At 43.6% G+C, this 27,413-nt stretch overlaps 1 protein-coding gene across 1 annotated transcript in view; it reads left to right on the top strand.

The window, feature by feature from the left end:
• Positions 1–27,413, top strand: part of prmt3 (protein arginine methyltransferase 3) — a 63,590-nt gene that overhangs the window by 20,693 nt on the left and 15,484 nt on the right. The window contains exons 11-13 of the mRNA XM_071915384.2: positions 8,542–8,620; positions 19,142–19,329; positions 22,000–22,086. Of these exons, the coding sequence (XP_071771485.1) occupies positions 8,542–8,620; positions 19,142–19,329; positions 22,000–22,086 (354 nt within the window). The remainder of the gene's footprint in view (positions 1–8,541; positions 8,621–19,141; positions 19,330–21,999; positions 22,087–27,413) is intronic.

Below are 27,413 nucleotides of genomic sequence, written 5' to 3'. Positions count from 1 at the left end.
AGTCCAGACTGCAGTTTGCTCTCACTTCATTTTGTCATGCGAGGCTTTTCAAGCATGAGGAACTGTTGGCTGTCCAATGTGAACATCTGCACTCCACACTAAAACACTTTTTTTGAATTGTAAACTGGTATTTAGTACTATGTAGTTATGAAATACAACAACGCCGGTCATATTGTCAAGCTGGCCAGGTCGCCCTCCAGTGGTTAAAATGAGCAGCCGGTGTTCAGACAATTTTCCTAAAATACGTCATTTGGTTCCACCCCGGCCTATCAGTGCGTGCACATGCCCACAAACACTCCACCCCGCTCCTCTTCTCACCAACCCCGACCAACCCCAAACCCCCCTCCTCTCCCCTGCTCTTCACGCCCATTTTTTAAAAATCGCGCAGTAGGCGGAGAGAAGCTCAAACCGGGTGCAGAGTTACTCTTTAAACCCATAATCCCTTGAGTTTTGCGGTCGTTTCCTGTAGTTGATCGGATTACGTTCTCACTCCTAACAAACCAGCCGCAGTTCTCTTGGAAAAAGGACCAAGACTCACATTTCCAGGCGTCTCGGTGCCATTATTCGGTGCCACCAGAGTTCGAATGGCGTCGCTCTCACCTGGACAAACCAACCGAACTAAAGGAGGAAACGCTCCGTGGTTCGAATAAATGGTTCCAAACCTGCTGGGTGTGAACTCGTCCTTAAACTCCGCGGCACATCGCTCTGCCAGACCTCCTCATCAACCTAAACACATAATCCGGCGTTGTTGTCTCTGTGGAGAGAAGCGGCCTCCCTGCTCCCTCACAGCCATGACTTTAATAACTGCTGCTGAATGCTTGGTCAAGTACCTTCTGCATACAAGTGCATTGGGATTATTATAGAATTTACAGCTATAAATTTTTATTTCACATATTGTTTACAAAGACGAACATTGTTTGCACATTTTTATGTTGCTGCTGACTTACTGTATGACCTTTAGAAGCAAATGAGTTTCATTTAAAGGGGCCTTTCCCAAAATCCAAACAGTAAATCTATGCTATACGAGGGTTAGACCGATATATTGGCCCAGTATTGGTCTTTTATTAAATATCGGATATCGGCTAGTCATGTTGTCTGCTGCTGATATGATGGAGGTTCCTCCTTGACCGCAGCTACAGAAAAATAGTCTGTTATTTTCTTTGCACATTTGATTTATTCATTTAATTGTTCAGTAATGTTTTTTGTAAATTAATTCTTCATTTAAAGGGAGAGTTTCTCCGCCATTGAATAGGTGTGGTGGGTCATCCTGCCTTAAAGAGCTGTGCTGACACTAAAATAATTTCCTCAGTCTGGGTTTCAGTGGAGAGTTTTAGTGTCCCATAATGCTCTACATGCTGTTTCAGAGGCTTTTCCACCCTGACAAGAAGAAAATTCCGGAGGAAACACTGAATACTTGTAATTTTTGGCATGAAAATTGAAAAATTAGATATTGAATATTGGCTATCGGCAGATTCGATACAAAAATGTCGGTATTGGACTTCAAAAACCAATATCAGCCGAAGTCTATGCTACACTATGAAAACAATTTACCCCCAAAGTGAAAAACGCTGCTGTTTCCCTTAAAGTCTTTGGTGTTTAACCGTCATGGCGACGCTTCATCAGAAGGTTGGACTCACTGTGTCACGCAGGAACGGAAAACCTGATAAAAAACACATCATGTCCTTGATTGCAGAAGAGCCGCTGCCTCTAATCTAACCTCATAGCTTTACTATATATTGCTTTGCGCTTATACTATCTTTCTCCTGTATCTCTCATTTGCATGCCTTTAAATGGAAATCAGGCTGGTGCTGCGGCCTGTGCAGCCAACACCCACAAAGCATCGCACACCAAAATCTATTACAGCGATGTGTGCAGGGCTGAAACGATTCCTCAAGAAACTCGAGTAACTCGATTACTAAAAATCATCGATGCAAATTCTTTGCATCGAAGCTTCGTTTAATCCATATAACTATATACACACTCAGTGTTTCGCACAGATGATTATTACTGTTGCACAACGCGCTGGAGAAAGAGAGAGAAAATAGCGAGGGGCGAAGAGAAGAGACAGGCCAGAGAAAACGACAGAAAGTGTCCAAAGTTTCGGATCCAGTGTTGCCAACTTGGCGACTTTGTCGCTAGACTTAGCGACTTTTCAGACCCCCCTGGCGACTTTATTTCTCAAAAGCGACTAGCGACAAATCTGCCGACTTTTTCTGATCATGGGAAGCAATGTTAATGTGTTGAATCCCAAAGCATTTGGCAATAAATTGGTTCGGCTGATGCCGGTTTTCTCTACTTGCTTGTCTAATCCAGAGAGGTCTGACGGTCACAGCGCTTCCCACACACAGCGTAGCTCCCTCCCTCCGCTGAGAGCAGGGACTGTAGGATAGGGTCCACTTGTAATTGCTACCGGCGCACGCCGAAACTGGCCAGGTGGGCGGAGTCAGCACTTAATATTAAAACGGGATGAGATGAAGGCTAGTAAAGAATGCACGTTAATTATGGCTATATGTAATGGCTAGTTAAGAACGTAAATCAATATGGTGGCTAGTTATGATGTCCCTAAGTTAGCTAAGTTTTGCTCAAGAAAATAACCACAGAAAATAAAATGCTGCAGTTAATTTGTGAAAGCCTGAGCTTCATTCATGTTATTATTATGATAGTCACACACACATACACACACACACACACCTACTCCCCTCACAGTGATGCATAAAATACCCCAGAAAGCAAAATATCAGGTGGTGTAAGTAGCAATTGGAGCCTAAAATGCACCAGTCCAATACAGCAGGTATATTCAGTTTAGTTTGATTGCAGTGAGTAGGGTCAGCAGGTGTAGGGCAACCCTTCAACATAGTAAATAAATGTACATTAGCCAGTCTTATGAACTTGTATGATATTTAGGCCTAGTAATAAATATCAATAATAATTATTATTTCACCTCGTTTTCAGTAAATCACAGTGTCGTATGGACAGCTTCGTGCGGACAGCTTTTCTCTTTTGTATATTTACTATTGCTCTTTAATAAAGCAAAAGTATTTCTTATCCGATTACTCGATTAATCGATGGAATAATCGGTAGAATACTCGATTACTAAAATAATCGATAGCTGCAGCCCTAGATGTGTGTGATATGTTTATGCTAATTCAGTGTCATCCGACTGAAGAATACTACAGAAGAGGCTAGTTCACATAGTGGTGCTGCCTTCAGTATGCAGCGGAGCATGGAAATACTCCCATGCAGCTATCCTCACACACATGCAGAAACACACACACACTCACACTCACGCATGCACACACACACACCATCCCCTTTATTTTGCCTCGGCCCTCCTGGGACTGGAACTGATGATGTTCTGCAGTAATTGAGGAAGACGTGTGTTGGATACAGAGGGAGGGAGGAGGTACTGGAGGGCGGAGAAAATTGTAAACTGCTGATGCAGATTTTTTTTTTTTTGGTTATGTACCAAAACGCCTCTTGGTACCTATAATTGACAGCCACTCAGTCTCCCAAGGGTTGACGGACACAAAAATCTGTAAAATGCAGCGTGCCCAGGCTTTTTTCCACTCTTGCCTCGACAGGAAAACATTGCAGCAGTAAAAGGAAAAGTTCCCTCTATAGAGTCTATAAGAAGTGCTTGACGAGAAGAATACCCACAATGCTTTAACAGCGTTTCGTGTGTTAAAGTTAAAGGCAGTGACAACTCAATGAAAAGGCTAACAGTAAAAAACCTTGACAAATGTAGCACAGCTGTAAAAGTGTTTTCGCCAATGTATGTTTTTCTATTTTTGTGTGCGTGCATGGGTGCATGTTTAGATGTGTGTGTGTGTGTGTGTGTGTGTGTGGTGGCCCACTCAGGGGAATGTGTTTTATATGCTAATTTTGTTAATGTGTATAAGCTGCTCCAGCCCATTCTCATTAGCTTTTCATTAGTCTGTTTTATGGAAATGCACGCTGACTGTGCTGCAGAGCCGAGCCTGCACCAGTCTGCCTGTCTCCTGTGAACGAAGCTGTTTCCTCAGACTAACACCTCGGCCTGTCTGTCTCACAGCCTGTAGACCGACAGATCGAGGGAAGCGGTATCAAAAAACAAGTAATTTAATCCAGTATTGAGCGTTCAATCTCGTCTTTCTTAAAGCAAGCGATAGAAGAGATAAAGTGAAGTGAGATAAAGGAGGAAGTGAGATATTTTCACTTGTTTCCAGTGCAGTTTCACCTATTTTGAGAATTTTTAATAAGTAGCAAAATCTTTAAATTAGGTGGATCAGTCTACTGCTGTCAAGATCATGTTGTTGATTGAAGAAAGGGGGAGCGGGTGGGGAGTACAGGCCCCAAAGTGAGTTTTAAAAGTAAGTAAGTAAGTTTAGTAATGATAATAATACTTTTTTTAGTAGCACTTTTCGAAACAAATGTTACAAAGTGCTTCACACAAACAAAACAAAAGGTGATAAAAGCAAAGTGAATATAAAACCTAAAACCATAGTAACACCAAGTCCATCAGATAAAATAAAACAAGTTTACTTTAAAATAAATAAATAAAATAAAATAAAACACAAATACAAGAGAGTGGAGCGATTATAGAAAGGCCTTCCGATAAAAATACGTTTTCAGGAGTGTTTTAAAGGACGTTTGTGGTATGGAACAGTAAAAACTCTCTTACTACACCTTTAAGTCTCGATACAAAGACTAAATAACATGTCAAGATGGATCCATACTGCAGTGTGGAGGTTAACCTGGTAGCGGTCTGACGGCGCTGGTGTAGCTTCATGTTCACCCTCAGGTCACATGCCACACGCTGTCCAGCTACATGCTCCTTGCTCATATGATTGACATGTCTTGCTGACCTGCTGACCTGCAGCCTTCACCAGACACAGGGCCGCAACTAACCATTATTTTCATTACGGATTAATCTACCGATTACTTTTTCGATTAATCAGTTAGTCTATAAAATGTCAAAAATAATGACAGATGTCCATCACAAGTTACCAGAGCCTAAAGTGATTATTAAAAAATTAACTTATTACAGCGACCAATTTCTCCACCGGCACTTTGACTTTCTCCATGTTTGTTGTTGTTATGGGAAACAGCCAGCGTCTCCGTCATTGCGATTGGTTGGCTGAGAAAAAAGCGGTTCATGTCACTCAAGGATTTTTTGCCTTTATTGGATAGTACACAGTAGAGAGAGAGAGACAGGAAAGACTGGGAGAGAGAGAGGGATGACATGCAACAAAGGTCCCGGGCTGGTTTCGAACTCAGGACGTTGAGTTGACATGGTACATGCCCTAGATCAGTGATTCTAAACCTTTTTCATATCAAGGACCCCTAATTTAGTCCACGTTAGGGCTACGGACCCCCCATTTAATAAGATTTTGTCTCTCAGACCCAAATATAAAATTCTGTGACTATCTGTTAACAGTCAAACTATGATCAAAATAGTCATTCTTCTACATTTTCTAATTGTGTTAACTTCTTGTAAATGACATAATGCTGAAGTTTAACAATTGATCAGTTTGCTGGGGACCCCCTGGAACCCCCGCAAGGACCCCTGGTGGTCCCCGGACCCCACGTTGAGAACCGCTGCCCTAGACCACCGAGCCACCAGGACGCCCCCACCAGTCCAATTTTGATTAAACTTAGAGGGACGATTGTGCGAAGGGTTGCCTGCATCATTCGTACGGGCCGACGTGTTTACTGTTGCGTTGTTGATTATGTTTCAGGCAGAAGAACTCTGGAGTCATCTAATGAGATCTGCCTCTAATTCAGACTTTAGCTGTATCGCCTCATCTCTAATTCCCCTCACATGGCGGCCTGGCGGTGCGGAGGTGGCTCTGTGTTTCTGTGTTTTGGTAATTAACATGGTGAACGTGTAAATTAGGGGGGTGGAACATACAGCAGGGAGGGCATGGAAGACCGTAGGGGTGGCAGCCGTCCCGGAGCATCATCCAAGATAAAGTAAGGTGTGACGCTGCTTTCTGGCATCGCTCTCTCTCCCTTGCTCTTCCCCTCTCTCTCTCTCTCTCTCTCTCTCATATCCTCTTTCCTTCAAGTGAGGCAGCGTCCCGTGAAATTGGGCTCTAAATTACGAGGCCGGGGTACGCTGTGTGAGGGTTTTAAAAACGACCTGGTCCAGAGCTAAGGACATCGACTGGACCGCAGCAGTCGGCGGACCGTCTTTGCATCTGACTCGGTTCTAAACTGGGTCGCTGTCGGTAAACAGGGAGAATGCGTCCCTTTATTGCCCGCAGGAGGATGAGTCGGTTATATCATCTTCATCACCGTCGTCATTATCGCCTCTTGCCCATGACAGAGATGGCGGCGATTTGGAGTCAGAGTTATAAATCAGGGCCGGTTCCTTGTTTGTCTGCCACTTGCTCTCTCCTCCTCTCTCCCCAATGAAAGGTTGTCTTCATTTGAATAATAAGGCTCTTATCTCGTTGAATTACTATTCAGCTGGCCACAGCAGTCTCTCTATATCTCTCTGTCTCGCTCCCCCCCCCCCTCATCTCCACTCTGCTCTTCAGCCATACACCCAAAGCATTTAGTACCCCCACCTCCACCCCTCCCCCCCCCCCCCACACTCGTCCATCCATTCTTTATCTTCTGACCTGGCCCTCACCTCTCCTTCTCCCTCTCCCCTTACACTGAAGAGGAAGGAGAGTTAAAGCAGAACATTTTCGACCCCATTTTCCCACGTCTCCCATCACACGATCAATTCTGACCAAATTCATCGTCATCAATCGTCTCTCTGTATAGTTACTTACATCTTGCTTGCCTGCTCTTCACATTGATTTCTCGCTCTGTAATGAGACATGTTGGTTAAAAAGTTGTTAGTGAAAATGATCTCAGTTGTGATGCGACCTTGGCCGTTGCTTTAGCGCTTCCTTGTTTCCTCTTTACCGGCCGGCTGCCTGTCTACATGACCCTCTGTGTGAAATAAGTTGTGCAAAAATAAATAGTGAAACTTGTGAGGTCATGGATTTTTTTTATCTTTATTTAACAAGGTAAAGTCTCACTGAGATGTAAAATCTCTTTTGCAAGAGAAATCTGGACAATTAAACATGCATAAAGTTACAGATAATACAGCAAAGAAAATAACTTACAAAAGGGAAACATAAAACTATATCATGTCAAATACAAATTAACATCAAGTGCAATAATATTTGAATTGGGGGCAAAAGAACTAACAATTTAGACACCGTCACAGTTCCCTTTTGAATGTTTCAATAGGGAATAGTGAATGTTTATTTTTTTAATTAGCGAATTTTTTGTCAGAATCAGTCGGTATGATGGGAAAATAGGGGCAAAAATGGCGGGAGTTATGCTTTAAGTGTTCTTCTCCCCGTGCTTCTCCTTTGTCGTCTTAAAACAGATCTAAAACGACTGATGAGTGTTTTTACTGATATTGAAGAACCGATAGAGGGACTGATAGAGGCGATCAGTAAAAAGTGTACCGACCGATTCTGCTCCACCTACTTGTCCCAGATGGAGATGTGCCCTCCTACATGTTTTAACCCGCTTGTTCGTACAAATAAAACATTGGAGCGGCCGACATGGAAGCAAAGAACAAGGAGGAGCCAGAGGGGAGGTGGGCTTATCCGAGAGGGAGTTGGTAGTTGGAGGGTTGCAAGGTAAAAAAAAAAAAGCCATTTGTCAGCAGTATCTGCCACTCAGGTCGAAGCCAACAAGATGTGGACAAAACTCAATTTCAGCATTAATGGAATAATACCATGGTTAATGTGTTGCCTACTGGAGCAGAACACAAGGTCACACCAGGGCCAAACCTCAGCCTTTGGGATGCTGGGTGGCAGACAGGCAGCGCTCCACTCACAGCCACAGGTAATTCAGATGATGTTGAATTAGAAAATAATTCAATTTTTCTCAGAAATTACTGTACCTCTCTTCTTCTCTGCATTTATTAAACCTGCAATAAGTGATATCAGAGCTTATAACCAATCCTGAACTTAACGTGTGCTATGTGGAGATTTCATTGAGACATAATGATATAAACCAATATCCACACAGCAGCAGCAGCTATGTTGCTGTTTTCTCCTCTTTTCCAAAGCTTGTTGTTTAATTCTGCTCCTGAACGAAGCTCCTCCCCCTCCCTCCCGTAGCTGTCCAACTTTTTTTAGCTTGTCTCCTCCCTCGCTGTTTAGAAGCGACGCTCTCCCCCTCCCATTCCTGAAAATGTTCTCATAATGGTGGAATCGGTGAAGCGAGCGAGTAAATTTAGTAAACTAGTAAACTTGCTACCTGCCTCTTCACTTGTCATTGTGGGACATGTGACCTTCAGCAGGAGAAAGATCTGTGAAAGTGAGACTGGTAACCAGTGAGACTTCTCTGTAGGTAGGGTTAGCTTAGCTGTTAGCCTTTATGCGTGGCGCTTTGCAATGTTTGTCCTTGGTAGGCCTCCGTAGTGGAGGGAGGCAGGGAGGGAGAAGTGGCTTCGCTGTGAGTTTATTTACAAATGTGTTGCTGATTTTGTCACCCTCTAGTGGTCAAAATGTTCAAAGGTCAAATGTTTGTTCCCCTCTCTCCCAGGGTTACTTCCTGCTGTTTGAGTCCATGCTGGACTCCGTCCTCCACGCCAGAGACCTGTACCTGGCCGACGGCGGCTCAGGTAGGTCACATGTTCTCTCTCCTGTCAGTTTCCACAAGTCCTCACTACGAAATCCACTTAGCACAGAGGATAGTTACAGATTCTGCGGGTTGGAAATAGTCAGGATTAGGGTTAGACACCATCCTAGAATAGCATCCCTGCTCTTAAATTCCCTACTTTTAATACTATTATCAATAATCTCACATTAAAAGCATGAGCAAAAAGGAGAAATCTCTACTAAAATTTGTTTATGGTTGGTTTTATTTTATTTTTATTTATGGTTTTAAATCCATAAATAAAAATTATTTTGGATGTTGGCGTTCCAATGAGCTAAACGTGAACACTCCCCAGTCGTAGCATCGAGTCGTTCCTCCTCTTTTTACCCATTTGGCGTGAACGTGGCATGAGGGTTCTGCCTTCCGGTCCGGGCGCTGCCGGGGGTGGAGTAACACACAGCGGAGGGAGGATGGCTGGGGGGGGCGCAGCCAGCGTGTCGCGAACCGCCAACCCGCCTCCCAGCGCTGCACACAGCTGTTTTCAACACAACATGTCTCCTGTGTGGCTGGACTGACGGATGGCTGAACTAGAGAAACACACACACACACACACACACAGAGTTCAGTTGGGGTGCTATATTTATAGTGTTATTTACATACTTCTATATATTAATCAGGCTTTATTTCTGGCCTTACATGTTTTTGTGGGGTTTTTGTGTTAGATTTATGCAAAGCTTCCCTTTCTGTATAGTTAGAAATTATACTCCATAAATGTATCTGAAATATGTAAACTTCAAATAGCAGTAAATATCTAGATGGTAAATGAATTCACTTTATATCATCTGGAATAAAGAGCCTTAACTGGCAAATATTTACTCAACATTTAATATCATATACCTCAGACTTCATATTTAGGTTGTAGTTAAAGCCTTAAAAAAAAAAAAAATCAAAACTGTTCAATTTCTGTGTTTCTTGCTAATAAGTCTGATATCAGATGTCCCTTATCCACAGATTAATGGGATTTTAAGGTATAGGTGTCCCACTGAAATACTGAGACCATAGTTCACTAAGATTGTGCTACAGTGACATCATCCTATGACAAGATGACCTTTTCTTTAGGGATTTTCCTCTTCAGTTTCTCTGTCTGTGTGTGTGTGTGTGTGTGTGTGTGTGTGTGTGTGTTTCCTGGGTCAGCCCGTCCCAGCCACTGACCAGGTTTAATGGCTTGTGCCAAACGTGACCCGACATAGGAGCGGTTCCACCACACTGCCTTTAGTGGCTCCTTGGGACACGAGGGAGAGGTCACACACACACACTCACACACACACACACACACACACACACACACACCCACCTACCCCTATCTGGATGGACAGCTGGAATGACAGCACCCAGAGAGACAGATCAGTTAGCGGGGGAGATTGGACGGGCGAAGGTGTGACCTGAGTGGAACGGGATGTGACAGGTCAGAGAACGCCGTATGGTTCGTCATGAGCTCTTAACCCTGACGCTCTCACCCGCCGGCGGCTCCGGCTCCGTCAGCTGCTCCGAGTCGTAGCCGGTCACATTGGACCCAGCCAGACACATCGCTAACGATCCCGCCCATATCCTGTACAGTGAATACACCTTAATGCCATCTGGACGGCACTTCAAAATGCCTGCAGCAAAAACAAACAGGACTCTGAATTCATTTGTTCAAACTAATTCATCAAACTAATGAACTCACACAAATGCACTTAATTCCCCCCTGACCCTGCACCAGGATAACGACCTGCTGCAGCACCTAGCTTATCTGTGTCTTGAGATCACACTGTCATTCCCATTGTGTGGTTTATATGTTCTTTGATGTCTTAAATGTTATCTTTGTTAAATGTCTGACTCAAATCCCTGTAAAAAGCAAAATAAATGAAATCCGAAGTCCGACGCTTGAGAAGACTCAACTCACTTAAACCTGCAATAAGTGATATCAGACCTAATAACCCATCCTGAAACTAATGTGTGCTATGTGGAGATTTCATTGAGACATAATGATATAAACCAATATCCACACAGCAGCAGCTGTGTTGCTGTTTTCACTTCTTTCCTAAAGCTTGTTATCAAATTCCGCTCAGGCTTCTCCCTCGCTGTTTAAAGAGCAACTAAACCCCAAATCCAAATCTTTGGCCATCTGCTATTGGCTGGTCTTTGGTGCCAGGTGATGTCACCACCTGTTGTACTCTATAGCGTCCCTCACCCCCTCCCATTCCTGAAAATTTTGTCATAATGGCGGAATCGTTGAAGCAAGCAATTACATTTAGTAAAAATTTTGTAAGTGCTACCTGCCTCTTCACTTGTCATTGTGGGACATGTGACCTTCAGCGGGAGAAAGTTCTGTCAAAGTGAGACTGGTAACCGGTGAGACTTCTCCGTAGGTACGGTTAGCTTAGCTGTTAGCCTTTATGCACGGTGCTTTGAAATGTTTGTCCTTAGTAGGTCTCCGTAGTGCAGTGGCTTTGCTGGGTGTTATTTACAAATGTGTTGCGGTTTCTGTCGCCCTCTAGTGGTCAGAAAATTACGCTTATTGCAGCTTCAACCTAAACGAACGCTTTTTGGCATTGTTAGCTAGCCTGGTAAGACCATCCTGATCACGTGACCTCACATTCTGTTTCGCTCCACGGATCAGTCTGGACTTCTAGGGCGGGAGTATTTGCCTTGACAGACAAACTCCTTCAGCCAATCAGCGAATCCAAATTCAAATGCACTTGGAAGAACAGCGAAAACGTCTTTTCTGCCGAGAAACTCCGCTAGTGCATAGTCTCTTATCTTGTTTAATTGTTGTTATTGAGTCTATTTCTGCAATAATTGCACTTATGGCTGTGTTTACTCTACTAACGTTAACGTTACCGCTCGTTGCTTCGGGAGACGCCATTACTGTTTTGCCAGCGGCGGCCTGTATTTCACATCATCAACTACGACGCAGTCCCTGATTGGCCCGGTTACGTCATCAACTACGACGCAGTCCCTGATTGGCCCGGTTATATTGTAATTTCAGGAAATCGATGTGTGGCGGCTAGAAGTCCAGACTGATCTGTGGAGTGAAACAGAATGTGAGGTCATGTGATCAGGATGGTCTTACCAGGCTAATTGTTAGCTAGCTAAATAGCAAATGTAGCATATTAGAGGTGTGAACAACAGGACAGAGATGGTTAGCTGATACCATCGCTGATACTATGGTTAGATACAGCGCAGAAATGAACCACAACTATTCAATGATGTTGTAAGTCCAGAAATGCAATCAAATGTTCCCAGATTGACGAGAACTGGTTGCACTTCACACAGCTATGAATGTGTTGGGCCTGCTGTCTCCGTCAGAATATTATGTCTGTTCTGTCCAAACAGTACCATCCTCTGCCTTTCTCACCATAGCCATGGAAAGTGGAGGTGTAGAAGGTGTAGAAGGTGCATCAGATGCTCTTCTTGCTTTTCTGTGTTGAACTGACACAGGCACATGTGTCTGCTCAGTGGAAGTGAATGAAAGGCAAAGGCTTTGCACAGTCTGACCGCACCTTATGTCCAAAATAAACGTACACAAAGATAAGTTTTGATTTTTTTTTTACTTTACTAAAGGTCAATCCTAGTTCTATCCCTGTCACTTTAGTTTTCTCAACTTCTACTGTTGAGTCAGTTTTATTTTTCACATTTTGAGTGTGTGTGTGTGTGTGTGTGCGCCCGCTTATGCTGAGTTATTAGTCCAGCCCTTCGGTGCTGCTGCTCTATGTGTGTTTAAGCTACATTAGAAGAGTGTTACAGCGGCTCCCTCATTCTCCCCACTACATTAACCTCCCCTTCATCCTTAAATGTGTCCCCGCTCGCCTGGCACAGCACAGCGTCCAGGGAGAAGGGATCTGTTTCTCCCATGCCCCCCCCCCCCCCACCTCCCTCTCTTCACCCCCTTTCACAGCCGACCAATGGGGGAGACAGAGAGAGGAGGGGGATGACAAACGGGCTGTGAGCAGCGAGTCGAGAAGGACGCAGATGTCAAAGCCATGAATCTGGGGACGCCCATGCACCCCCCCACCCCCACCCCCCTTCTTCTCCATCTTTCTCTCTTTCTCCCTTTCTCCATCTACAGCAAAGCACCCCCCCCCCCCCTTCACCACCCACCCCTTTACCTATTCATCTCTCTGTCTGTTTCTTTTTCAGTGTGTCTCTCAAACGGGCCTGTCCCATTTCTGCCCAATCAGCAGCTCTGCCCCCCTCCTCTCACCTGGCCTTCATAATTACTCACTTGCTTCAGTAATCAGAGTAAAATGAAGTGATAAATCTGCTGCGTTTCTGTGTGTATGTGTGTGTGCATGTATTTGTGTATGCGTGTGCGTGTGTGTGCGTCGTCATTAGCTATGGTGACACCTACAGGGTCACAGGAAAGCTTCAGCCAATAATGAGAGGCCATGAGTTGCCCGTCACTGAGCTGTCACCATCCATTCACACACTTCACGGTCTAATGTGTCGAAGGTTGTGTGAGTGTGTGAGCACCAGCACACACGCCAGGGAGAATAAATTGAAATGTGCTCATGGAAGGCTTATATTTTTTAAGATCAGCTAAAGATAGGAGAGGTGGGAGATGGGGGGGGGGGAGGGGGGAGGGATGACACATGAAACCGGCGGTGAGCTGGACTAGCTGTTAGTCCGCTGCGTCACAGAAGCTCTGTGAAAGACTTCTTAGGTCTGTGGTCTTCGATCCTTCAACCCAGAGCCCCGCTGGTTTTCATTCCAGCTATCTAATCAGGGACTATTTCATACCTGGGAATGCAATGTAATTAGCAACCTTGTAGGATATGAAACCAGCAGTAGTTTGGGTCCGAGGACCAGGATTGAAGACCTCTGTCTTGGGGTCGTCCTGGTGGCTCAACCGGTCGAGTCCTAACCGCAGCGGCACAGGTTTTAATCCGGCCTGTGCCCTTTGCTGCATGTCACCCCCTCTCTCTGCTCCGTCTTTCCTGTCTGTCTCTGTACTGTGACTGTCTAATAAAGCAGAAATGCTAAAAAAAAAAAAAGACGCCTTAGAGTCAATAGAGTGCTTTCAGGTGTCGTAACATGCCTTCTAGCGGCCGTAATAGAGATCCTCAGTTTTTGCATTCTGATTGCATTTCAGAACTTACAACAGCATTGAATACACACATGGTTCATTTCTGTACTGCTTTTGAATGGGAACTGATCAACTTGTTAGCTAACGATGGCATCTGCTCAGCTAACCATCACTGTCCTACAGACCATTTTTCTGTTTGTAAACACTGCTGACGTCACAAGCCTGCGATCGCAGAGTGGATGCAGAAAGCACCTACGGTAACATTAGCATACACAACTATTCGTGGGAAAACTATCTGTGTCTACCTTTAGAAAAGCGGCGAACAATGAACAATCTTTTACACTACATTCTGTCACTTGGACCAAACAACTGCGTTAAGAAATTAACGTTAAGTAACAGGGTAAAATTACCCGATCCGAATGGGTGGATGATGTGACCCGCTGGCCTGGCACTGAATGGCCTGACAGCTGTACCTATCAGTATTGCACAGTCAGTTCTTTCATGGATCTCCGTGCAAAACCTCTCAAGTGCAAAACCTCTTATACCAAGACATTACTTGTATCCATGTGGAGAACAATCTACTATGTTGTCTTGAGAACATCTTTACGGTTTGAGATGGGCTGTGTGCTTGAGGTCGTGCCATCAATTTTTGACAGTCTCCAGTCTCCAGTCTCCATTTCCCTAGCTGTTTCAACCAGCTCTAGTCAAACCACCATCCGCTGTATCTTCAGTATCTTTTGGTTGGCAAGTAAACCAATGGGATTCTTATCCGTCCTCTGTCCTCAGCGTTCTTTTATTTTGGACTTTGGCCATTAGATATTATGCCAGATGTGGTCTGGAGGTCACAAGAACAGACAAGAACACGCATTGAGAAAGACCGCTTGTATCAAAACTTGGCAATGGATCCTCCTTTAAGTTATCCCAAATATCTGCATTATCAGTGATGAGAAACTGCCTCCCAGTTCCTCAGTGGGGAGGAACTGGTACGGCATACTGGAGCCTTATTGAATAGGAGGGGGATAGGGTCAGATATTACTACATTCTGTGTTTGTCCTCACGTGAAGTCTCGTGAAAGTGTCTCTCTTATCCTTCACTGTATATGGTACTACATATTTAGGTTTGACCATTATCACGATCGTAAGATACTGTCAGCCCTGTGTGCATATTTGCACATGTAGATGCAATGAAATTTATTGGAGTGAAAATGTATCAGTGTTTTTTTTTTGCCAGTATAGATATGTATAAATCTTCTGTTTTTCAATTTATTTTATAAGTTTGATACAGCCCACTCAATGTATTCTAGATTCCAGTTCAGCCCCTAGGCCTATATGTTGGCTGTGTGTATGGCTAATGTTACTTCACAGTAGGAATACCAATGGCTCCAAGCATTTCAGCTCTGACTTAATCGCCAAGCATATTAACCACGCAAAGGAACCTATTCAGTGTGAAAACGTGAAAATGTGAAAACTCTATGAGAACACATTAAGACTCATGTTTAATGCTCATTTTAATACATGGATAATGTTTATTCAATAGACTCTTCGATGCAATGTTATGTAATAAGAAGAGATTCATAATGGCTGTCTGGGCCTAACCTCCAAATCTCTGTCTCCGACAAAAGACGTGAGCTGGTTATGAGTGCTGGTTAAGAGACAGAAAGAGGAGCTGGTTGGTGGTGTTGTGTTTTAAATGCAAAGTTCACTGGTGTCAGTGAAGATTGAAAGTGGAAACGTTGCTCCCCAGTGAGCGGCCATCTTCCGTCTTCTAAGGAAAATGCTTTTTTTCCCCTTGTTGCAGGTTGAATCAGCAGAACAAACTGAACCTCTAACGAATAAAAACACAGCCAGGGTGATTTTCAGCAGCAGTCATCCATCTCAGGTGGTAGAGGCTCTCTCTCTACCATGGAACCATGTGTTCAACTGTTCTTGTCACTAGCACAAACTTCAGAAAATTCAAATCCTTCCACCTTTTTTCTAGTCCAAATTACTTGACTGCCGACCACCCCAGAAGCTCTTCTACCCATCAGATAGGACACTTCAACCCTAACCCTAACCCTAACTTTCACGCTGAACCACAAAGCGCAACCATCGGCGTCGCTGGTAACGGAGAGCTCAAAGGGCACAAGGAGCTTTACAGGCTATACAGCTATCTAATTAGCATTAGCAAGCCAACCTGAAGTAATAAAGGGGAAACACTGTTGAAAATAGAACTGGACAAGAGAAAGCTAGCGATTGCTCTGCTTGCACTTGAAAAAGCGGAGGAGGCCATTCCAAAACGGAGGGTGTATTTAAAAGTAAACATTACTCACGAGGAAATATAGTTTCCTCCAAGCTCTACCTTTTTTCCTCTCTCTGACACTGACGTAGTGTGTTTTGCGGCTAAATTTGAGTCATGTTCAACTTGGAGCGCCAGGGAAATGCCCCGAACCGGGCTGAATCCAAGACGTGAGGCGCATACTGGAGTTTGAAGGAGACCCATGGCTGCCGTGACCAAACCACTGGAAATAACTGGGATAAAAGGCGTATAGGCGCTTTTTCCTGTAATCACTACCTTAGAAAGGAAGAAAGAGAACTGTGCCTCACTGATTGGTGTGTTAATCAAGCCTAACAATCATACTGCATGTCTGCAAAGTAGTTAACCTACCCCAATTCTTTGTTTGGACACACTCCTTAGTTTGTAACATCATTCTTGTGTACAAGATTCAAACAATGGCAATCCTAACAAACTAGACACAGTGTTGTAAGTACTGAGTGTGAAAAGTAGGACAAAATGGTCATCAGGACATGGTGTATGAGTGTGTGATGGATACTGTCATTACAACAGCTTCATGAAATGGATGCAAAGCTCCACACCCACAAGATGCGAAGATGTCTTCTAATGGTTTCTAATCTCAGAGCCATTAAATCTGTTGATATTAAATACATTTCAGCAGTAAGAGTAGAAGTTTCGGAGACCTGATTTGCTGCCCTGTCCTTTAGTTATGATTAATGTGCTTTTGCTTTGAGGAAAATAAATCCCTAAATTGATTCGCTCATCTTAGACCCTTTGGCTTTACAATATTTGTGCACATCGAAGCTATCTTTCGAGATGCAGCGGCCTCCAAAAGAATATGGACATTAATACATTTGTTTGATGCTCTTATTTCTTTGGATTCCTAATGCAGTATTATGAGGTTAAAGTAGACATCCAGGTTCAATTTGAGTGTACTGTAACCAGACCTGGGTTAAATAATTGTTGGAAATACTTCAGAATCTGAGTCAGAATTGTGAGATATAAAGTCAAAATTCTGAGATAAAAAGTCAGAATTCTGCACAATTGCGAGAAAAAAGTCACAATTTAGTCGTTTTTTATTTTATGGAGTGGCGGGAATGGGCTTCCATAGGTTCTTGAGTGAAACAAAATGAACAGCTGGCGCACGCTGCAGAGATTTCTGCATTCAAAAACACAGGAGCGGGCCGAGGCTGAAGGCCCTCCTGCCACACCAAGGTCCCTTCAAAAAACTGGAAATTTGTTTTTGCCTTGCTTATCGGCAAAAAATACACATCGGAAAATATAATTTGAGACTTTATTTCTAAACGGTAGAGTGTTCTGGTAAATTTGGCATGTATATAATCCTCCAAACAGCTCGAATTTTAACGGAAAGGCACATTTATGCACTGGGGAAGTGGCGTTACTTCACACACAAAATAGCTCCTTACCTTCAATATGTTCCAAAAATCCACAGACAGCAGAATCATGGTGATGTCAGGATCCTGATCACAGCAAGCAAAAAAAAAAAGATCAAAAAAGAAATTGGTAAAACATGACAGAAGGTTTGTTGTTGTTGATTGTGAAACAGTCCAACCTGCCCACCATGCTGATGATGGTCTCGCTCTACGGAGGGCAGAGTGTTGTTGTCATGACAACGCTGAACGATAGAGGCCAGCACTGGACCAGAAGTTACAGATTGACCCTTTAATTTTTACTTTTTTGTGATTGACAACATTGCCTGACATGAACTTCAAAGATGTCACCCTTCAGATACTCCATGCAGGTTAAAGCAAATGCTGGTCACCTCTATAGGGAAGCAATTGACAAGATTTTTGTCAGATTCAATCGGTATGATGGAGCAGTGTTTCCCCTATAATTGTACAGGGAGACGAGACAACGAGAACCCCCGCCAGGTCAAAAATATCTTTTTTTTTAATGCCAAAAATAACGCCAATCAATAATCATTTTCGTTTGGGAGCCTCTGTGCGGCGCTGTTCCGAAACATGAGTCAACCTCTGTGTCGTTGCCTGGGAAACCACTGCTATCACACCGTGTCCTAACTGAATGTGAAGCGAGCGAGCTGTGGCGATCTGCAATTTCAATAAAAACTTTTATTTTGGTTTTGGAGCACCCTTTTACACACCCACTTATCCACCCAATCGATAGCCGGCATTCACCTCTCCTGTTCCGGTCCGACCCGCTCCCTTCCAAGTAACTATGGCGTAGCCAAAAGCTAAGATGGCGACTCACCACAGGGAAGAGGCAGAGTCCGTCCCGCAGTGTCCGCGTTACCCTTGCGCCGAGTTAAGTCCGCGATCACCGTAGCCGCTCGTCCTACAAAGCCGACATCCTCCAGTTCCGAGGGAAAAACGGGATTACACGCCATCCGCATCGCCGCTAAAGCACCGTCTTCTCAGCTGCACCGGCCTCTCAACTCCGTGCCGGCTGAATAAAGTGACGTGATCTAGACTTGAGACTTGAGGTAACTCAAGTCGAGGCCGGAGCCTTCATCAAAGCTGATTTATTTTGGGAAGTGGAATTATTTTGGGGATTACTTGTGAAGATTTATTTTTGTATTCTAAAGGAACTTGCATCTATTTTATTTTTGGTCATAAGGAAATTCTGGAGTGGAATTACTTTTTTGTTGAGCTTTGGACTCTTTTCTTTAACTGTCTTGAACTAAAGAATATTCTAATACAAATGGTGGACAATATCAGACTCCTTGTGTGTGTGTGTGTGTGTGTGTGTGTGTGTGTGTGTGTGTGTGTGTGTGGTGATTTTGTTTAAAGAATATTCATTTTGTCTATGGATGCTGGTTTCAATTGTTACACAGGTTTTCCTGGGTTCATGACATGTTTGATAATTTCATGGGTCCATTGTGGGAGCTTTTGACTCTTGACAGGCTGCAGGGAGAGCACTTGGGGGCCTGCATGAAGATTTCAATAAATGGGCCTCCTGTGCCAAGGAAGATAAAGTGCAGCAATGAATCATGCACACTGTGTTCATGATGTGCTAATGTTTTGCAAAGGTCATAGGTTACACAGCTTATTTTTATGCAATAAATGCAGCTTATTAAGTCATCCTCTCCTTGTGATCACTTTGTTTTAAGTCTTGAATATACCGAGCGAACAAAAATGAAAATGGCTGGGATTATGCTTTAAGCCTGTCACTTATAATTTCTACATGCAAGCCTACAATAATGATTTTGTTCCTCTCTTTTCTCCCCAGTCTATCCAGACCTTTGCAACATCAGCCTGGCAGCGCTGGGAGACACACAGAAGCACCACGACCGCATTGCATTCTGGGATGATGTGTATGGCTTCAACATGGCGTGCATGAAGAAGGCTGTGGCGCCGGAGGCTGTGGTGGAAGTGGTCAACGCAGACACGCTCATCTCTGAACCCACAGTCATACAGGTACTCACACACACACACACACACACACACACACTCAAACACATGCTTATAGTTTATGTACTGTAGCATTCAATCCATATAGGTTGTGTAAGGCCGATAATAGTACTTATATTTTTGTAATGAAGCTGCCAATATCCGAAATTGTGTAAATTTTTTGTGTTTAGTTTTCATTTTATAGACCATGGGACACTAAAACTGTCCATTGAAACTCAGTCTAATAAAATGCATCTAGGGTTAGCTGCTGCTGCTCTTTATAGTGATGTTGAACTTTGGTAGTATCTCGGGTTGTGTAGCTTCCTGGACATGATAAAACACCAAAATCTGCAATTTTCTGTTATCAGTTGCCCTGGTAGAGATGATTACACAATTGCGTTTGAATGAATGGAGAGAGAAAAAAACACAATTCTCCAGTCTCCTCTACCGGAGCAACAGATAACAGAAGATCGCCGATTTTGGGGTTTAATCATGGAGGAAGATGCACAACCCAAGATACTACCAGAGTTCAGCATCACTTTAAGGCAGAGTGACCCACCTACCTGTTCAACTGCAGGGAAAATAAATCATATCAGCAGTGGATCACACTGATATCTGATATTTGATAAAAGGCCAATACCGGCCTGATATATTGGCAAACCGATATATTGGTCTAGTGTGTGTCTTCTGCAGAAAGGTACACCTGCACTACAAATGGGAGAAATAGAGTTTGAGGGGCCCAGGCTGTTAGGGTATAGACAGAGAATGAGCTGTAGAGAGAGAGATAGGGCCCTGGAGGTGTGTGTGTGTGTGTGTGTGTGTGTGTGTGTGTGTGCAGCAGTAGTGTAGTGCTGGGTGATTGATCTGTCTAATCCTTGTTTAAGTTCCTCTTAAGGAAACTTCATTACTCTCAGCCCCCTGCAGATAGAGTGGTTTTTACTGAGCTGATGGGAGAGCACACACATTACGCAGAGAGATAAAACAAACACACACACAGTCACACAGTCACAGTCCCACGAGAAGAACAAACCTAGATACCTTTCTGACGCTCTCTGCGCAGATATGCCGCCCCGTCCCGTCTCCCACACCGTCATGTATTTCTTTGCCGGTTGGCCTATTTGCTAAGTAGCGTATTCTCCACCCATCTGTGGGTGTGATGAATGAGGGGAGCGCTTGATATAATGAAATTTGAATCCTGTAATCGATAGTTTCTCCCCTCCAGTGAAAAATAGACAGCTCCTCTGCCCAAATTACATGGATTCTCATCTATTGCCTCCCGTTGATACGATCCAATAACATTCCATTAAGGCTGGCCGCTATTCCGTAAAATTGAGAGCCCTCTCGTGGAATTGTGAATTCCTGTAAAACAGATTAGTTTTTTTTTTTGTTTTTTTTCCTCAGTAAGAACATGAGGCTGCACCGAGGAATGTTCAACTTGTAACCATCTCAAGCATCTTAAACCCGGCTTATACAATATGTTACATTTCCAGGGTTGTAATTTTGTACTTTAACCTCTTAGTTGACTATAGAGTGTGTGTTACAAGGCTCTATTGCTGAAGACTTAAAAGAATAGTTCACTCCAAAAATTTAAATTTTGTCATCATTATCTACTCATCCTCATGACAAACTCGGATGAGTGTTTTTTCGTTATGCAACTTACCAGCAGTTCTCCAGGCCCGCTGCTGGAGAAGCTTCCAGTCCTTCAGGCTTCAAAAAGGGCAAAAATGTCCATAAATGTTCTCCATGCAGCTGCAGCATAATCCAAGTCTTCTGATGCGATGTGATCGTTCTGTGAGTGGAAGAAAACTAAATTTTATCAACTATTTAATGCAAATCGACTTCCTCCATTGTATTCAGCTTGTGCATTGCCAAACCTCCAGGGAAGTTGCATGAAGAAAAAACACTCATCTGAGTTTGTACTGGCATGAGGATGAGTAGATAATGACCGAGTTTTAATTTTTGGGTGAACTATGTGGGTACCGGTGTTCCCCGTAGCAACAACAGCAGAGGGAGCTATCGAGCTAGCTATCGAGATCGAGACTCTAAAGCTAAAGCCGAGATGACGAATAACGTTAAGCGTAACGATTTGTATTACCAGTCAAAAAAGAAATTTCTCTCCCAGCGCTGAATCTACTGTAACTTTCCTTTAGCTATCAGTTATGTTTCGGATTTATTTATTTTTCACGCAGCAGTAAAAGTCAACTTAATCTTGACTGTATTCCAAGTTTCTATAATAACACAGGTTTGTAATCTTTTCACCCAGACTTTGTTTTCTCTTTGTTGTTTTTTGCCTGATGGAAACCCAAAACCTCCGTCTGCACCCCAAACACAACATGTTTTTAGTCATTTTGCTCCAGAAGAGACTTATGCTGGTTTCAAGTCAGCAGGTCAAAAAGAGCCTAGAAGTGCCTGATGTGTAGCTGTTTACATGAATGTCACATAGAGGGGAAACAGCGTCTGTGATAACAGGCAGATGGGAAACACTGAAATGCATCACAGTCAGTTAATACAGTCTGAAACTCACTGACCTAAAACACCGAGCACAGGTCTGTAGGCCTTTTTGCATCATGTTTGGGTTATTCTTTCTTAATATTGTCACATTGATTTGCATATGTGCATTGTGTGATGTATGTGTCGACAGATTTTTTATTTTTTTATTTTTTTTATGTTTTTTTATTTATGTTTTACTCTCAACAGACTCTTGATTGCAACAAAGTGTGTCTCTCTGAGCTGGAGTTTGTATCAGACTTCTGCTTGAAGATGACAGACACCACAGACTGTACGGTAGGTAACACACACACACACACACACACACACACACACACACACACACACACACACACACACACACACACACACTGACAGACCCACCCATCCACATATACATACACACACACATATACAGTACATACAGACACACATATACTAAACAAACGTACAAAAAAATAGGGTTTTGCACTTGATGCTTAGGGTCAGTTTTAATTAATTTAAAGATCACTTGCTACTTATGTCAAAAGTCAGCAATGAGTAAAATCATCAACTTTGAGAAAAGTAAAGCTCAGTAGTGTTGCAAAAATAAACACTAGAGTTTCTGATCCCTTCCTGAGTTTTCTTCCATTTCTTTTTCCTAGTGAGGTTTTCGTGGGAGTTTTTCTTTCTTTTCATCAAGGGTCACAGGTTGTGTGGGTGTTGTTTTCATTTATTGTGTTAAAATGTGGGCGTGTGAAGCCCTTTGAGACCGTAACTTATTAATTAATTGCAAATGAACTTGATCTGAAATAAAAGTTTACACATCCACAGTAACCTGTATAGTCATTTATCAGAGAAATTGTCTGGGAGGAACAAGGCAGAACAGACATCACTCAGCTCATATTGATGGATTATGTTTTTGAATGTAAGGGGATGATGTCTGTCAATCGGATATCTGATGGAGTTTCAGATTGATTTAGATCCTTTGAGCAGTGAGGTTAATACAACTTTGAATTACATGTCATATAACATGGTGAATGTTCTCAGCTTGCTTGCCCTGCCATTTGCTAAAACGCTACACACACACATACAGACACACAGTCACACACACACCTCACATTCTTGCAAGTAGTTGCAGTGCGTTATGGGAAAAAACATGTTGTACACACACAACCTGCCTGTAGATTCCCATTAGTTCTTATTTTTGTTAGCCTGCCATATCCACTTTTACATTCTTGTCTTGACTGTTGAGAGACTGCAAAATAAATAACTTTGTAATACTAATAGGGATCAATAGCAGTAGCGGCCAGCGATAGCCTGTAGGTTAGATGGGTGGAGCTTGTGACTGGAAGGTTGCTGGTTCAAATCCCCGGACCGCCTGGGAAGGAAAGTGCCTGCTGCTGCTGAGGAAAGTGAATGAATAACTCTCTCCCCTCCCTACTGCTGTCTAGGTAACTTTAAGCAAGGTGCTTAAAGATAAATTCCACCCTAAAACACTTTTACACTGTTGAAAAACAGCTGTTGGCAACGCTCCTTTCATTTTAAGGCTCATTTTGTTGTTTGGTGTATATTTCTTCTTCCTGTGGATAACTGGCCAATCGTAGACGAAGTGACGTCACGTCCAGATATTTCCAGCAGCTTGCATCAGTTTCAGTTTGTATAGGTCAGAAACGTGGCAGCCCGGCGGGCAGGAGCGAGAAAGAGGTAATTTAAATATTCTCCCCTGCACCGCCCCACATCAGGCCCGAGTCAGAATGCGGGGACCTGGTCTCACGTAGTTTTTGTCTTGGCTGAAGGAAGCAGACGCACCGAGTCTGAGTTGGAGCCTAACTGAAGTAGAAGCAGGCGAGGCAGGTTGAGGAGAAGTGGGTTCACCAACAAGTTCCTCAGTCAACTTTCCCTGGATAAAGGTTAAAGAACTGCTGATTAGCTTTAGCCGCAAGTCCTTAGATAAGATGGCCTGTAGAGCAACACTTTACATGAAGTCCGGTTTATAAGACAGTTATAATGCCTGACAGCTTCCTCACTGCTACAGGTCACATTCATGAATACATTTAATCCATAGGTCAGCTTTTAATAAAGTGTTCAGTTGGATTAAACTTGGACCAGTCCAGAGAATAGGATGACAAACGCATAGAAAAGGTGAATAATACAAACGGGTGGTGAATATAACAAACTTTATGCAGTGCCTGGAAAACAGCATCACAACGCACACTGGCTAAATCTAAAGCATATTAATTCTGTTAGAGTAGTTTAGGCCAAAATTTCTGTTTTAGCTCTGATTTACTGAACGGGCTCTAATTACGACACAATGCCTCACGTATGACTTAGCGCTGCTCATTTCAAACCTGTCTGAACATGTGAGTTGTGGTGTAAAGCGCAGCTTGATCAGCAACGGCAACACAAAAACTAAAGTGTGTGTCTTAAAACGTCCTCAGCGAGGGGTCAGCTACAGGCGCCAAAGCATGGAGAATGGTTTATGAGTCTATTTGGTGAGGTGCTGGCAGCAAACACCCCTTCCCCCCCCCCCCCCCCCCCACACACACACACACACACACCCCGCCCCCCCCTCCACTGTCTGAGCCACATTTTTCACTGTAGTACTAGCACTGGCCTGCCGACTAGAGAATAGCCCCGCTACTGCAGGCGCTGCATTGTGAGAAGTGATCTGTCTGTAAAAAAAGAAAAAGCCCATTGTGTTGGAGGAGCTTTGTGTCGTGCTGCAATGCTACAGCACTGTCTGCTGTATTGGTTTAATGGATAATCAATAGCTGGTTATTATCTGGCCTGTGCTCCCTGGGTAAGGCCCGTGGATTTAATGGGATCTGTAAACATCCTCGCATTTTTCCTGTCTTCCCTGCTCTGTAATTGAAAAGATCCAGTTTCTATTTCTAGGAGGGTGTAGTCCAGTCGTGTTGGGAGGCTGGTGCGTCGGGACGGGGCGGTGCGGATGGTGATGGGACCGTATTGGTCAGCGGTGTCATTTTTCATGTTTTTTTTAATAAGGTTTTCAGGTTTTTTGGGCAGCAAAAAAATTCATTTCTAATGGAGGATTGCTTTTCCCCTGCTCTCCTCCTGCTGTTTCTTGTTCCTGATCGCATCTCCTAGTTGGTGTGCCGATATGTCAGAGCTTCCATATGTGCCTTAATATCGTATGTGTAGAATTTATCATCTGATCATGTTGTCAGACTCGTCTTATCCAGGTGCTTCTGGATTCTGTCGTGCATACAATCTGTCCACACAGTAGATACAAGCCTCCAGCACCGGCCTACTTCAGATGGATTCACAGATGGATTATTGACCTGGAGGAGCGGGGTGGTGTTACCATGAAGATACTGATCTGTAGTCAGTATTGGTAGCACCTCCCCAATAGTAGTTAAGGTTAGGATGTGTGAAGGGTAAACCGCTCCTAGACCAGCGCTCGGGGATTGGAGAGGGAGAGGGCTGCGCCTCCCGTCCTGTGATGGAGCGCCTGCTTTTGTTCTCCTGTCGACAGTCCATTCATCAGCTCAGCCTGCCTAACCTTGCATTAAATGAACAGCACAACCCCTGCGTCTGTGCCGCTCACGCACAAGACAAATACTCCCTCTCTTTCTCCCTCTCTCTCTCTCTCTTTATCCCTGCTTTCCTCGCCTCCTTTTTTACATCTCTCATGCTCTGCTCCTTGTACACACGCTATCTGCCTTCACGCATAGCGAAGCCAGATGTATACATATTGAAAGTTCTGTGAAACTTTGATCAGAAATTCTCTTTTTGAGGTATCTGTGCTTGGCTTCATTTATTTTAGCCCTCTCAGCTCTGCTCCAGCTGTGATCCGTTTAACTGAAAACGGGGAAATGTAGAAATGTAGAACAGGTAGTGCAAAAAAAAAAAAAAAAAAATCCCTCATTCACTCCTAAAGGCTCAAAATGATGTATGCTAATGGAATGGCGGGAGAGAATAAGAGTTTCTGTCTGTAATTAATTTTAACACTGCTGTCTCACACTGCTGCTGACGAAGCTACTGTAGCGCTACAGAGGAAATCTCCTCTGTAATCCATCTCTCACCCGCTTTCCATCAAATTTAAATAGTATGGGAAAAAAAATGGCCTTCTGGACTGACAGGGCAGGCAGTCTTCAACTTCAAGGACGTTTTCCAGCACATTAGGAGGGGAACTGTTAATGGAAAAATCCACCCTAGCACACTTTAAAACTGTTAAAACTGCAGCTACAATGGAGTTTGATATGAGAAAATGTTTCAGGATGTAAAACATCAGCGGTAAACGTCAGGTTTTGGTGTCAGTCCCTCAGAATCAAAGAGCGAGGGCTTCTTTCTAGAGCCGCCATTTTGCACCAAGAGACGTTCAACAATCATACAGGGAGAAATCCATCGTAGAAGAGGAGAGAGACCGATTTCTCCACCCACAGGAGCGGGAGAGAGACCAGAATGCAATGCAGCATGAAGACAGGTTGGCGTTTTGAGTAAGGGGCGACTCTCTCTCTCTTTTTCTCGACTGGAAAAACTCTCTCTTGCTGTTACTGTGCTATCACTATCACTGTGGCTGTCGCTCTCCTTACCTACACCAACTGAATGCAGCATGTTCTCTGGGGGTTGTTGAAAGGCATTCTGGGAAATGTAGGAAATCGCTAGGAGGGAAAGTGGCTACACTAAACGCTTCATCTCAAAATAACTCCTGCAATGCATTTAACATCACAGATTGATGATATATAAACAGTGTAAGAGAATCTGACGGGGGATTTTTTTTAAACCTGCTCTTCTCTGCTAGTTTATCAGCAGTGCTGTGTGTGTGTGCGTGTGTATGTGTGTGTGTGTTGTGAATGCAACCACCTCCTCTACCGTCTCCCACCTAGAACTTTTTCTTGAGATCACCTGAATGAAGCTCACCCATGAGTCAGTTTTGCACAGCTTGAACCAGGACCTTTTAACAGCTGCTGAAGCTTTTCCTTCCATTACAGTGCAGCTGCTGTGTGTTTGTGTGAGTGGTGTCAGTAGCAGGCGTAGGGTCGGGTTCTGTCAGCTGGTTCCAAGTTGGTAAAAAACCCAGATTCGATATGTGGGCTTGAGAGGGAGGGGAATTAAGGGAGGTGGGTTTGTTATGTATTTTTTTTAAAAAGTGGATGTTTATGTATTTATCTTGTATATCTGCTTTCAAATCCCAAATAAAAACACGATTAAAAAAAAAAAAAAGGCATAAATGAAAAAGACTAAATGATAAACTTGACTAATATTAGGCGTTGACTTAATATCATTTCCACGTCATTTTATTTCAGCTTCTTCTTATGACTTAAGAGTTTTAGTTCTTAAATAGAACGTTATTTATAACTTTGTTGCGTTGTGTTTGTTTTACCTAAAAAGATTCGATAAGGGATTCCAAAGGTTTCGGATTAGTAAGCAGATTCGATACTGGATTCAGATTCGATAAAATGCTATAAAAACCCCGACCCTAGGTAGGCAGCCAAGAGCAGCAGCCGGGCGGAGAGGCTGAGAGGAGAGGAGAGGAGAGGAGAGGGGGGGGGGGGGGGGGGGGGGGGGATTCACACCAACCCTCCTGCGAGGTGGTCGTGCTTGAAGCCTCCACGCCTGGATAAACCCCATCAAAAGCGCATTAGCCCTCCCTTCTCCCTACCCCTCCCCCCCTCCCC

The sequence above is a fragment of the Centroberyx gerrardi genome, chromosome 1 (genome assembly GCF_048128805.1).
Source record: "Centroberyx gerrardi isolate f3 chromosome 1, fCenGer3.hap1.cur.20231027, whole genome shotgun sequence".
Classification (NCBI taxonomy): Eukaryota; Metazoa; Chordata; class Actinopteri; order Beryciformes; family Berycidae; genus Centroberyx; species Centroberyx gerrardi.
Note: the sequence above shows the minus strand (reverse complement) of the source record. Positions and strands in the feature narration are given on the sequence as shown.